The sequence below is a fragment of the Helianthus annuus genome, chromosome 4, assembly GCF_002127325.2.
Source record: "Helianthus annuus cultivar XRQ/B chromosome 4, HanXRQr2.0-SUNRISE, whole genome shotgun sequence".
Lineage (NCBI taxonomy): Eukaryota > Viridiplantae > Streptophyta > Magnoliopsida > Asterales > Asteraceae > Helianthus > Helianthus annuus.
Genome location: NC_035436.2, coordinates 144,693,481 through 144,704,619, shown reverse-complemented (window position 1 = coordinate 144,704,619; position 11,139 = coordinate 144,693,481). Strand labels below are relative to the sequence as shown.

Here is an 11,139-nt window from a genome sequence, read left to right as displayed (position 1 = left end):
TTCATAATGTTTGACTTTTTTCGTGAAAAGAACGAAAGTTTTCAATTCTCCCCTAATCTTAATCTCATTACGCCCATTTTACTCCTTAAATTAAGCACTAATTGTCCATTTCCCACGTCAATCTCGTACATTCAAATACACAATAGCTCGTGTTTAATAGCATTACTTGAATTTAAATAACAATTAGATTATATTTTAGCTTTTAAACGGACAAAAACTATCTATATTCAATATATGTGAAAAACATTATAATCCTTCTAAATGGGTGTATAGGCATTATTGCCTAGTGGAGATGAATATGATCGAATGGTTCCGCTGGTGGCACGATGATACTCCAATGGTCCGTCATTGATCCAAATTTGTTGTTAAATAAAAACTAACGAAACGTGTTTGACGTCAAGAAGAAAGTTTTAACATATATCGGATATATCAAATTAGTTATTTAAAGTTTAACTAAAAATAAAAACTTGAAACTGGTTTATAACATTTTAAATACTTTTATATAAGATCAGTCAATTTTTTTAATAAAGTTTTCATAATTTAATGTATTACAATATTGATATCATCCAACCCGACCCGTCATGTTTTTTTTTTGTTTGAACGATAAATTTAGATCACCGACGGACCACTGAAGTATCATCGTGCCACCAGCGACAAGCAGTGAAACAATAACTTTTTAAAAGTGTTTTAATATTTTTGCAAAATCGTGCGTCAAAGAAAGGTGTCCATGTTTATGGCTACCAAAAAGTATTCTACAACAGAATAATCTTTTGATATGAGATTTTTTTTTTTCATGCATTATATACATTCATTCATTCTTATTCATTTGATAACATTTGTATCATAAAGAAAAAACAATTATTAATATTATTAATTGTTTTGATGACCCTACAAGAGAAAGAGAGGCCCATTGCTTTGGACATTTGCAATCTTATGATTTTGCATAATTGACCAAAAAATATGGCCGAAGAATCTCACAAACATTTGCATTTTTCTAACACTCCACCATTCTTTTTGCTCCCCTGCCTTTCTTCATGGACAACCATCACTACCACCACCCTCCACCCCAACCTCAGCTCACTCCGGCCAAGAGTTCCCGCCAACGCTACAACGAATGGTTTGTCGCTCTTTCACGTCTACTTTGTGTTCTTTTTCTCGTCATAACGGTATAGTTAGTTGGTACCCGAATATCATCAAGGGTGCTTGGATGGTTAATGTTTCCACCTTGGTTTACTAATAAATGTTTTTGTATGTATATGATCATTTAATAGAGACAGTATAGGTGCATTTGCAAATATGAACGTGACCCGAGCTTACAAAATATAAACTGTTATCATCTTCATATGCAGGATATTTCGCGATGTTCCAAGCGACATAACGATAGAAGTGAATGGTGCCATTTTTGGATTGCATAAGGTAACTTATCATGTGAAGTTGTCAGCTCACTTTCTTGAAGTTGAACCTTTCTAATACACACTTTTACTATTATTATTCTTTGACTTGAAGTTTTGTCTTAAAGCTCGGTTTTGTTGTCCTGCATTTTGTTTTAAAGGAATTTATTTTGAGTTGACCATGCGGTCAAACTTCCGCGTAACTACGTTATGAAGTTCATGTGATCCCTCTTCTTGTATCTACTTAAATTCAACTTGAAGGGAATAAGAATTTGACACAATTGCATCATACCCATTTTCATTCTTCTGTAGTTACATCACACAGTTGTTAAGAATCTTGAATGGAGCATGAGTTTGACCCAAAAGTCAAACTTGCATAAGTGATATGTGAATTCAGACATAATTGCTTCACATCAAATAAAACTTTACTTTTCAATTTCATATCCTTCATGTTACTGGATCTTTTTTTTTTTTTTTTTTTTTGTGAAAATAAAACTTCATTAAAACACACCTCCGACCCAAACAGGCAAAAGGCCAAACAAAACAACACCCCCGACCCAAACGGGCAAAGGGCAAAATTACAACATATACATAGGAAATGTGTATCTGCAAACCTTTTCCAACAATTACATTTCCTATGAAATTTGAAGGGACTATCAGTTTGACCAAAAAGTCAAACATCTATCCTCGCAGTGAATTCACACGAGGTTTGCTAAACGTACCTCACACTCTATATTTTTCATCGTACTCCCTCTTAAAATGTCAAATCGAGGGGATTAAATTTGTCTTTTAGTATGAAAAGAAGAAAATATTAGTGTCAACTTGAAAGGTGTACGTTTAGCACAACTCTTGTTTTTGCTTCATACCCAGTTGAAAAAATAACTCTTTTTTTTTCGTCGCAGTTCCCTCTTGTTTCTCGATGTGGTCGAATCCGAAAACTGGTAGCAGACCACCGGGACAACGCTATATCAAAGGTAGAACTTCTTAGTCTACCCGGAGGCGCAGAAACATTCGAGCTAGCTGCTAAATTCTGCTACGGTATCAACTTCGAAATAACATCACTAAACGTTGCTCAACTATGTTGTGTCGCTGACTACCTAGAAATGACCGAAAAATTCTCGTCCCGTAACCTCGGATCCCGTGCCAATGAATATCTAGACATTGTTGTCACCAAGAATCTTGAAATGTCAGTTGAGGTCTTGAAGCAATCAGAAAATCTGCTCCCTTTAGCTGATGATTTGAAGATTATTAGTAGATGCATTGATGCCATAGCTTCTAAAGCTTGTGTTGAGCAAATCGCTTCAAGCTTTTCGAGACTCGAATACAGTAGTTCCGGTCGACTTCACATGAGTCGACAAGTGAAGGGGGAGAGTACCGATTGGTGGATTAAAGATTTGTCGGTTCTTCGAGTTGATATGTATCAGAGAGTTATGAGTGCGTTGAAATGTCGAGGTGTGAGACCAGAAAGTATCGGTGAATCACTTATGAGTTATGCCGAAAAGGAGTTAACGGGTTTATATAATCTAAACGGTAAAAAAGCCGATGGTCGTGGGGCTTCGGCACATGAGCGGATCGTGGTCGAGACAATAGTTGGTTTACTTCCAGTTGAGAAGCCCGCAGTGCCGTTAAGTTTTCTTTTCGGGCTTTTGCGGGCTGCGGTGATGCTTAACTGCATGGGAACGTGTCGGCTTGATTTAGAAAGGCGAATCGGGTCTCAGTTAGATTCAGCAACGCTTGATGATCTTTTGATCCCGTCTTTACGGCATGCAGATGACACGTTGTTTGATGTCGACGCGGTTCATAGGATTTTGGTTAACTTTTCGCAGCAAGACGATAGCGATGATGAAATGGAAGATGGTGATGGTGGTGATGGTTCGGGGTTTGAGTCCGATGAGCCCGATTCGCCATCGCAAACGGCTTTAGTCAAAGTCTCGAAGCTGGTTGACAGTTATCTTGCTGAAATCGCCCCGGAAATAAACCTTAAACTTTCCAAATTCATTGCTGTGGCTGAAAGTTTACCCGCGCATGCTCGTACTGTTCACGACGGTCTGTATCGATCCATTGATGTTTATCTCAAAGTACGTATATTTCATGTTTATACTCCCTTAGTTCATAAAAACATGCATCTTGACTTTTTTGGTCAAACTAGTACTTTCCTGGATGGAGTTGCTATCAGTTTGACACTAAAAAGTCAAAGCTTACATTTTTTCTGTCATTTTCATAAAAGAGTAATATGCCATTTTTGTCCTTGAGGTTTGGCCAATTTTGCGACTTTCGTCTAAAGATGTGTTTCTCCGCATCTGGGTCCAAAAGGTTTGAAATCTTGCCATTTTCATCGGCTCGTTAACTCCATCCATTTTTCTCTGTTAAGTCAAGGGTATTTCCGTCTTTTTTGTTAACTTAAACGGCAATTCGGTCTTTTTCCCTTTATGTAAATAGACCGGATACCCCTGAAAAGGACTGAATTGCCCTTTAAATTAACAAAAAAGACAGAAGTATCCCTGACTTAACGGAGAAAAATGGATTGAGTTAATGAGCGGGATGAAAATGGCAAGATTTCAAACCTTTTGGATCCAGATGCGGAAAAACTAACCTTTGGACGAAAGTCGCAAAACTGGCCAAACCCCAGGGACAAAAATGGCATTTTACTTTTCGTAAAATTAAGTGTTTCAGACTCATATGACTGACTATACAAGGCTTTATCAGAATTAGACTTAAAGAAGCTTTGAAAATGCATGTTTTGACTTTCGTGGTCAAATAAACTTATCAATTTCAAGGTCAAATGTTGACCATTTGACATCAAAAGTCAAACTATACAGTAATAAAACAACCTGCAGGCTCACCAGGGTCTATCAGAATGTGAGAAAAAGAAGCTATGCAAACTGATCGATTTCAACAAACTATCACCAGAAGCCGGGGCCCACGCTGCACAAAACGAACGCCTTCCTCTCCAATCAATCGTTCAAGTCCTTTACATCGAGCAACTAAGGCTCAGAAACGCCTTATGCTGCAACAATTTTGATGACAACCCCAAACTGCCACCGCACTACCAGTCATGGCGGATCAACAGCGGCGGTCTCAGTGCCGCCATGTCTCCGAAAGACAACTATGCGTCATTGAGACGCGAAAACCGCGAGTTGAAACTTGAACTGACTCGGTTACGAATGAGATTGAATGATTTTGAGAAAGAACATGTGTGCATGAAGAGGAGTATGGAGAAATCAAGCTCGCATAATTTCATGAGTAGTTTTTCGAAGAAGATTTCGAAATTGAATCTGTTTGGGCTTAGTTCTTCTTCAAGAGGATCAAGTTCTCCATCTAGGCATTCCCAAAGAACTGATTCTAAGGTAACAGTGAGGACAGAATGAACCAAGTTTTCAAGTATTTTTGTTTTGTTTTTTTTTTACTTTTATTTTATATTTACAATGCAGTTTCCATTCTTAAGTTTTGTATATATATGGTGTTGACTTTTCCCTATCTAGTATCGGTGTTGACTTTTGTTTGACCAAAGACTTCTAGTCTTTAAGAGCATTCCCAAATCCCAACAGCTCCACCATATCTCTTCATATTTTTAAAATTGGATTACTTTCATATATACTCTTACAAACTTTAATAATTTCATATATACCCAATTCAAAACTAAAAATATCATATATACCCTTATATATACCCTTACAAAGTACTTAAAATATCAAATATATCCAATTCATTAAAGAAACGAAGTTTTCATATAATCTTTTAACTTCATATTTTTATATAACACATTTTTAACTTAAATTTGTTTTTACCCATTTTTCTTTTTTTTAATCCATAAACAATACTATACGACATATATATATTTAAGCTAAGTAAATTATGCTAGAAATGAGTAAATATAATATTTGAAGTTAAACGTCATATATGAGATTGCAAAGTTTTAGAAAAATATGTGTAAAATTGTCACTTATTTAATTGTTTTTAATGAATTAGGTATATATGATATTTAATATTTTACATAGGTATATATAATACTTTGCAAGTTTATAAGGGTATATATGAAATTGCCGTCTAAAAATCATCCTTTTTCACTCCACATCAAAAACATCAAATCTACATACACCCTATTTTTATAATTTGAATAAATAGCTTTTTATATATAAAAAGCTAATATTCATCTCCAATCAAATTCTTGTGAGTATATAAAAACGAGAAATATAATAAAATAAATGTTTGAGGTAAAACAAGCTTCATTCCAGAGCTCTAACGGCTCGAGCATATCAGGGAAAACAAGCTTTAAAATATGTATATAGGTTACAAAAGATATTTAAAAGAAGTACTTGTATTACCAACTTAAAGTCACCATAATCAACAATCATTTCATCATGTACTCAAAAACAGTTTCAAGATTTAAGAAACAAGAACAACTCAGATTCTTAAACAACACAACTAAAAGCCACAAATTTGAAATACCCAGATCATTATATCATGATGATCTTACTGTGCTTTTGTATAGAATCGGATCCCAACCGCAGCACCCAAGATCACTAATGGAACCAAGAATTGCAGAATCTTGATGATGAACTCGGGCGTTTTGTCTTGGTTGTAGTGAGCCTGGTTTGGAGGCTTGTACTCAACCTTTGAGGGGATTGTTGCTGTATCTATATCGCCAACATAAAATTCATCCATCATGGCTTTAGCAGTTGAGCTATGCCCTACATCTTCAAAATCATCAGTTGCGTCTTTTCCTGCAAAAGTTCACAACAAGTACACGTTCTTTCAATTCATGATACCAATCATCAATTCAACAGTCGAGTTTGTGTACTCAATTTCCGTCTTTTTATATGTTTCTAGCTCATTTGTATACTCGATTTAAGAAAGATGTTAAGACTCGGCAGAGCTTAAAATAACTTAAATCAAGTTTCCATCGAATTATTTGTAGCCCTAGTTTTATATACTATCAAAGCTTCCACCATAATATTTAGTTATAGTATGCAACCCCCAAACCTAAGGCACCTGATTCAAATTACCCCTGTTCTTTAGTTATAGTTATAACCATGTTGCCATCATTGCTAATTTTCAATTATACCCTTATACTATACTAGTAAAATTTGAAATTTTACACAAAATCTGAGTGTTGATAGCCGAAAGACAAGGGGATACATGCACTAATCGGCTTTTGTCCCAGTTGCCGAGTGTTATTATGTCCAAGGCTTGATGCAAAACTACTACCGAGCCGGGGGTCTCATTGGAAGCAGTCTCTCTATTCCTACGGGGTAGAGGTAAGACTGTCTACATCTTACCCTCCTCAGACCCTACCTTAGCTTTGCTATTGGTGAGATATAAGTATGATGATGATGAAACACAAAATCTGAGTGTTGTACCTGTAGCAGACAACAAAACGTCATCGCCTCCAGGATGATCCTCCAAAAACTTTGTCACATCATAGACCTGCACCAACACATTAAATCAAAACCTGATTGAAACAACTTAATGCATCATGATCTTTATTATATATAAAGGCTTTAATTTTCGAACACAACAATTACGCGGTTCATTAATTTGTATGCATCCCTGGTTAATGTTATCATCAGAACACTTGTTTCGTTATTACATCAAGATAAACAAGGAAACAAAAAACGGAGAAAGCCGAAAAACTGTCAGCATAGTTGTCCAATCGGCATCATCATATTCTTTTATAATTAAATTCATGAAGTAATAATCATAATCAAACTCTACCCAAGATGGGGTTCGTTTATATGCTTCTGAGGTGGTGTGTGTTTAAGCTGATTATTGTAATTTAAGGGGCGGGCCTTGGAGCAACGGTAAGGTGGTTGCCAGGTCATGTGTTCAAGTCGTGGAAACAGCCTCTTGTAGAAATACATAGTAAGCATGCGTATATCAGGCCCAACCCCGCGTATGCAGGAGCCTTGTTCACCGGGTTTGCCCTTAATATCTAGGATTGTTTCAAACCATAATTAATACAACCTATACTTTTTTATTTGCAGACTCTAGAAATTTAACATATTTGGTCCTTTAACATCATCAAAACATATCAGTGATCTTAATTATGACCCAAGAAAGACTTTTCTTAAAATTGTATTGTTGAGGATTAATTTATTATGTATCTGATAAACAAATAAAACTCCTTTATCTGGATAAAGACATATAATTTGATGCAACAACTACCAATAATTAACTTTAAAAAGTCAAGCAATCAAATTCACCATCAAGAATCAAACCCACATAAATTAATTACTCATTAATAACTACAACGCATTAAACAGATTGAAATGAAGTGAAAGAAGCAAGCAAAATGAATGAATGAATGAATCCACCTACCAACCACAATTGAAATTTCAAATAAAGTCAAAGAAAAGAGACGGCAAGTAATAATGAAATGTGGATATACCTTGCCGTGGACGATGAGCCAGCAATCTTTGGGAGTGTTGTGCTCAGCAACCTCCTTCAAGTTATAGACTTTACCCATTGAGTAGATCTGATCTGAGCAGCACAAATTGAGATCTGTGAACAACCAACCCCTTATAGAATTAATTGGTGGTGGGTTGTGGAAGATTTAGGTGTATAAATTTGAGGGGTTGGTGAGGAGAGGGACGCCAGTGGACTTATAATTCTGTGTGTGGGGTTGGTGAGATGGGAGAAGTAAAAAACAGGTGGCGCTTAGTATTCCCATCCTGGGCTGCAAACGAACCCAATAACGTGTTCGTTTGTAAAGAAGTATGTGTGTTCACTAACCGTCCACGAATACTTATTGAACGAGATTTTATGTTCATGTTTGTTTGTTAAGGAAATGAACTTGTTCGTGTTCGTTTGTGTTTGTTTGTTAATTTTAGACAACGATCAAAAACGAACGTTGACGAACATAAATGGAAACAAACGAACACAAACAATCGTGAGTTAAATGCATGGTTGGTCCCTGTGGTTTGCGAAAAATGCAGACTTGGTCCCAAGGGTTCACTAATTACACACCTGGTCCCAGTGGTTGTAATTTTTAAAACTCGGGTGGTCCTTATCACTAATATATGTTAAGCTTTTCAGTTAAATATGTGGGAAATTACTAGATTTCCACTGAACAATTAAAAAAATAAAAAAATGGACTCACTCTCATCTTCCTCATCTTCTCCTCTCTCTCTCTCTCTCTAAAAACAATGGGGTCCACCCCTCCTACCTCTCAATCACCATCGCCACACTCACATTAATCCTGGTCTTCTTCTTCCAACCGCCACCGGAAACCTGCATCAACCCTAACCCTAACCACCCCAAATCCTCCTGCTCCGTCGCCCACCACCGTCGGAACCAAAAACCACCGCCTCTGGTCCGCCAACACCTGGACCAAACACATCAATTTATTTTCCACGCTCTTCACCCACCTCCAAACCCTAAAACTTATCAACAACCACACACAAACGTTAATTCTGTCTGCAGGTGGTGGCCAGGCGGTTATGGGGTTGAAACAGATAGGATTGAGGGATGTTGTTGGTGTGGAGTTGGTTGATTCGCCTTCGTTGCTTAGCCGTGGTGATCCGCATAATCTGTCGTTTATCGATGCGGTTTTTGACTTGGGGTTTAGTGTGAATTTGGATCAGGAGTTGTTTCCGGCTCGGTTTGTTAGGGAGTTAGAAAGGGTTGTGAGGGTTGGTGGTGTGGTGGTTGTGTGTGTTGAAGAGTGTGGGGAGAGTGGTGTGAGGGAGGTTTTGAGGTTGTTTGGGCGGTCGGAGGTGGTACGGGTAGAGGTGTACAAAAAAACCGGTTTTAGAACCGAAACCGGGAAAAAAACCGAAACCGGTTTTTTTAACCGGTTTTTTTATAACCGGACCGATTTTATAACCGAACCGCCGGTTTGTGACCGGTTACTAATCTTGATCTGAAAAACCGGTTAATAACCGAAACCGGTTTTAAAAAAACCGGTTAAAACCCGAAAAAAACGGTTTTTTTGGGAAAAAACGGTTATTAACCGGTTACACCGGTTATTAACCGGTTTTTGGCCTTGAAAAACGGGTTAGTAACCGAAACCGGTTATAAAAAAAACCGGTTTTCGTTTTGGGTGAGAAAAACCGATTTGTACACCTCTAGGTACGGGTGGGGAATTTGACAGTTGTGGGATCGAAAATGACGAGGCTTAATTTTAACTCAATAAAGACCAACAATGACTGTTAACATGTTTCTAAAAATGCCCTTGAGGATGATGATGTTGATGATATGTTGTTAGTGGTGGTTGTTTATGACGGTGGAGGTGGCTGCGGTGGGTTGAAGGTGACGGAGAAGGTGGAGGGTGGTTGAAGGTGACGATGGAGGTGGTGGGTTAAAGGTGACAGTGGTGGTGCTGGGTTGAAGGCGGAGGTGGTAGTTGTGGGTGGGTGGTGAAAGAAGGAAGAAGATGAGGGGTGGACCCCATTGTTTTTTTTTAAATATTTATAAGTGTTTTTGTTTTGTAGTTCAAGGGTAATCTAGTCATTTTACACCCACTTAACTGAGAAAATTAACATGGGTTAGTGATAAGGACCACCTGAGTTCAAAAATTACAACCACTGGGACCAAGTGTGTAATTAGTGAACCATTGGGACCAAGTCTGCAATTTTCGCAAACTATAGGGACCAACCAAGCATTTAACTCAACAATCGTTCATGAACAGAATATATAATACACTGACACTTATTAGATATTTAGTTTGTTAGAATTTTGAAGTATTTAAACAAATATAAAAACTAAAAACACTAATGAACTATCGAACACAGACGAACATGTTACCAAACGTTCACGAACATAAACGAACGAACACGACATCTGTTCATGCTTGTTCATTTAACTAAACGACGAAATTTCTTGTTCGTGTTCGTTTCTTTAATAAACGAACGAACACAAACGAAGTTCCCAGCGAACGGTTCACGAACTATTCGCCGAATGTTTGGTTCGTTTGCAGCCCTATCCATTCCCCCAAATTGTGTTGTTCATTTGTATATTTGAGGGGACACTGTTCACCATCTATAATTTTTAATATATTTCGAAAGTGGTTGATGTGCGCAAAATGCAACATATAAATTACATCAAATGTGGCATAAAACTAACACTTTTTTAGTACTAATGTTGGAAAAAAGTGTGTTTTTGTCTTCCTTTTGTATTTTCAGGATTAAATGAGCTCAAATGAACAAAGAAGCAAAAATGCAGCTCAATCTAACATAAATACAAGAAAAGGAGTAAACGTGGCATGCTCGACCCCCCGACAGCATCTTCCCAAGCAAAAACAAGAGAATAGAAGGCTGAACACTGTCACACCCCGATATTATTAGAGCTAGCGTGACTGGACCGGTATCTTCATTGCATAGCGGAAGCAAAATAAGCTAAGACTTCTAGAAAATGAACGGCCACTAAGCGCTCGACTCTCCAATGGATCTCCTATTCCAACCGCGCCATAATTTGAAAAAGTAATCCTGAGAAAAAAATATGCGAAAAAAAAATCAACATAAAGTTGAGCGAGTTCATAGTTTGCTTTGGAAAAGATTTGAAATAAATCTTTTTGAATAACCGGTTTTTGAAATGTTGTTGAGAAAACGAATTTAAAAGTCATTTTCTTGTCAAGTTATTTGGAAACTTTGTATTTGTAACGCATTATATTCGTAAAACCATGTATTTGTAAACTTTTGTATTTGTAAAACTTGTATAACCGTCAATGTCCACCCTAACATTGACAACATGCATGCATAATCCTATGCTTTGAATTTGTATAAAACATGGTATGTAATTTGCAAAGACG

At 37.1% G+C, this 11,139-nt stretch overlaps 2 protein-coding genes across 2 annotated transcripts; one reads left to right on the top strand and one right to left on the bottom strand.

Annotated features, from left to right (window-relative positions):
• Nucleotides 1-904: 904 nt before the first annotated feature.
• On the top strand, nucleotides 905-4,901 carry LOC110936754 (BTB/POZ domain-containing protein At5g48800). Its single transcript, XM_022179167.2, has 4 exons — nucleotides 905-1,117; nucleotides 1,350-1,416; nucleotides 2,294-3,469; nucleotides 4,229-4,901. The coding sequence occupies exons 1-4, from the start codon at nucleotides 1,035-1,037 to the stop codon at nucleotides 4,757-4,759; spliced, it is 1,857 nt and encodes a 618-aa protein (XP_022034859.1). The 5' UTR covers nucleotides 905-1,034; the 3' UTR covers nucleotides 4,760-4,901.
• A 788-nt stretch (nucleotides 4,902-5,689) lies between these two features.
• LOC110936755 (cytochrome b5) lies at nucleotides 5,690-8,018 on the bottom strand. The gene is made up of 3 exons (XM_022179168.2): nucleotides 7,780-8,018; nucleotides 6,752-6,818; nucleotides 5,690-6,115 (listed from the first exon to the last, which is right to left on the bottom strand). Exons 1-3 carry the CDS (start codon nucleotides 7,855-7,857, stop codon nucleotides 5,865-5,867), a joined length of 396 nt encoding a protein of 131 aa, XP_022034860.1. The 5' UTR covers nucleotides 7,858-8,018; the 3' UTR covers nucleotides 5,690-5,864.
• Between the last annotated feature and the right edge of the window lie 3,121 nt (nucleotides 8,019-11,139).

What these genes read in the sequence shown, in the direction of transcription:
- LOC110936754 (XM_022179167.2), top strand. Translation starts at nt 1,035, where the DNA reads ATGGACAACCATCACTACCACCACCCTCCACCCCAACCTCAGCTCACT. An exon ending in CCATTTTTGGATTGCATAAG is followed by an intron (nt 1,417 to 2,293) that starts GTAACTTATCAT and finishes TTTTCGTCGCAG; the next exon opens with TTCCCTCTTGTTTCTCGATG. An exon ending in CCATTGATGTTTATCTCAAA is followed by an intron (nt 3,470 to 4,228) that starts GTACGTATATTT and finishes AACAACCTGCAG; the next exon opens with GCTCACCAGGGTCTATCAGA.
- LOC110936755 (XM_022179168.2), bottom strand. Translation starts at nt 7,857, where the DNA reads ATGGGTAAAGTCTATAACTTGAAGGAGGTTGCTGAGCACAACACTCCC. An exon ending in GGCTCATCGTCCACGGCAAG is followed by an intron (nt 6,819 to 7,779) that starts GTATATCCACAT and finishes GTGTTGGTGCAG; the next exon opens with GTCTATGATGTGACAAAGTT. An exon ending in CGTTTTGTTGTCTGCTACAG is followed by an intron (nt 6,116 to 6,751) that starts GTACAACACTCA and finishes GAACTTTTGCAG; the next exon opens with GAAAAGACGCAACTGATGAT.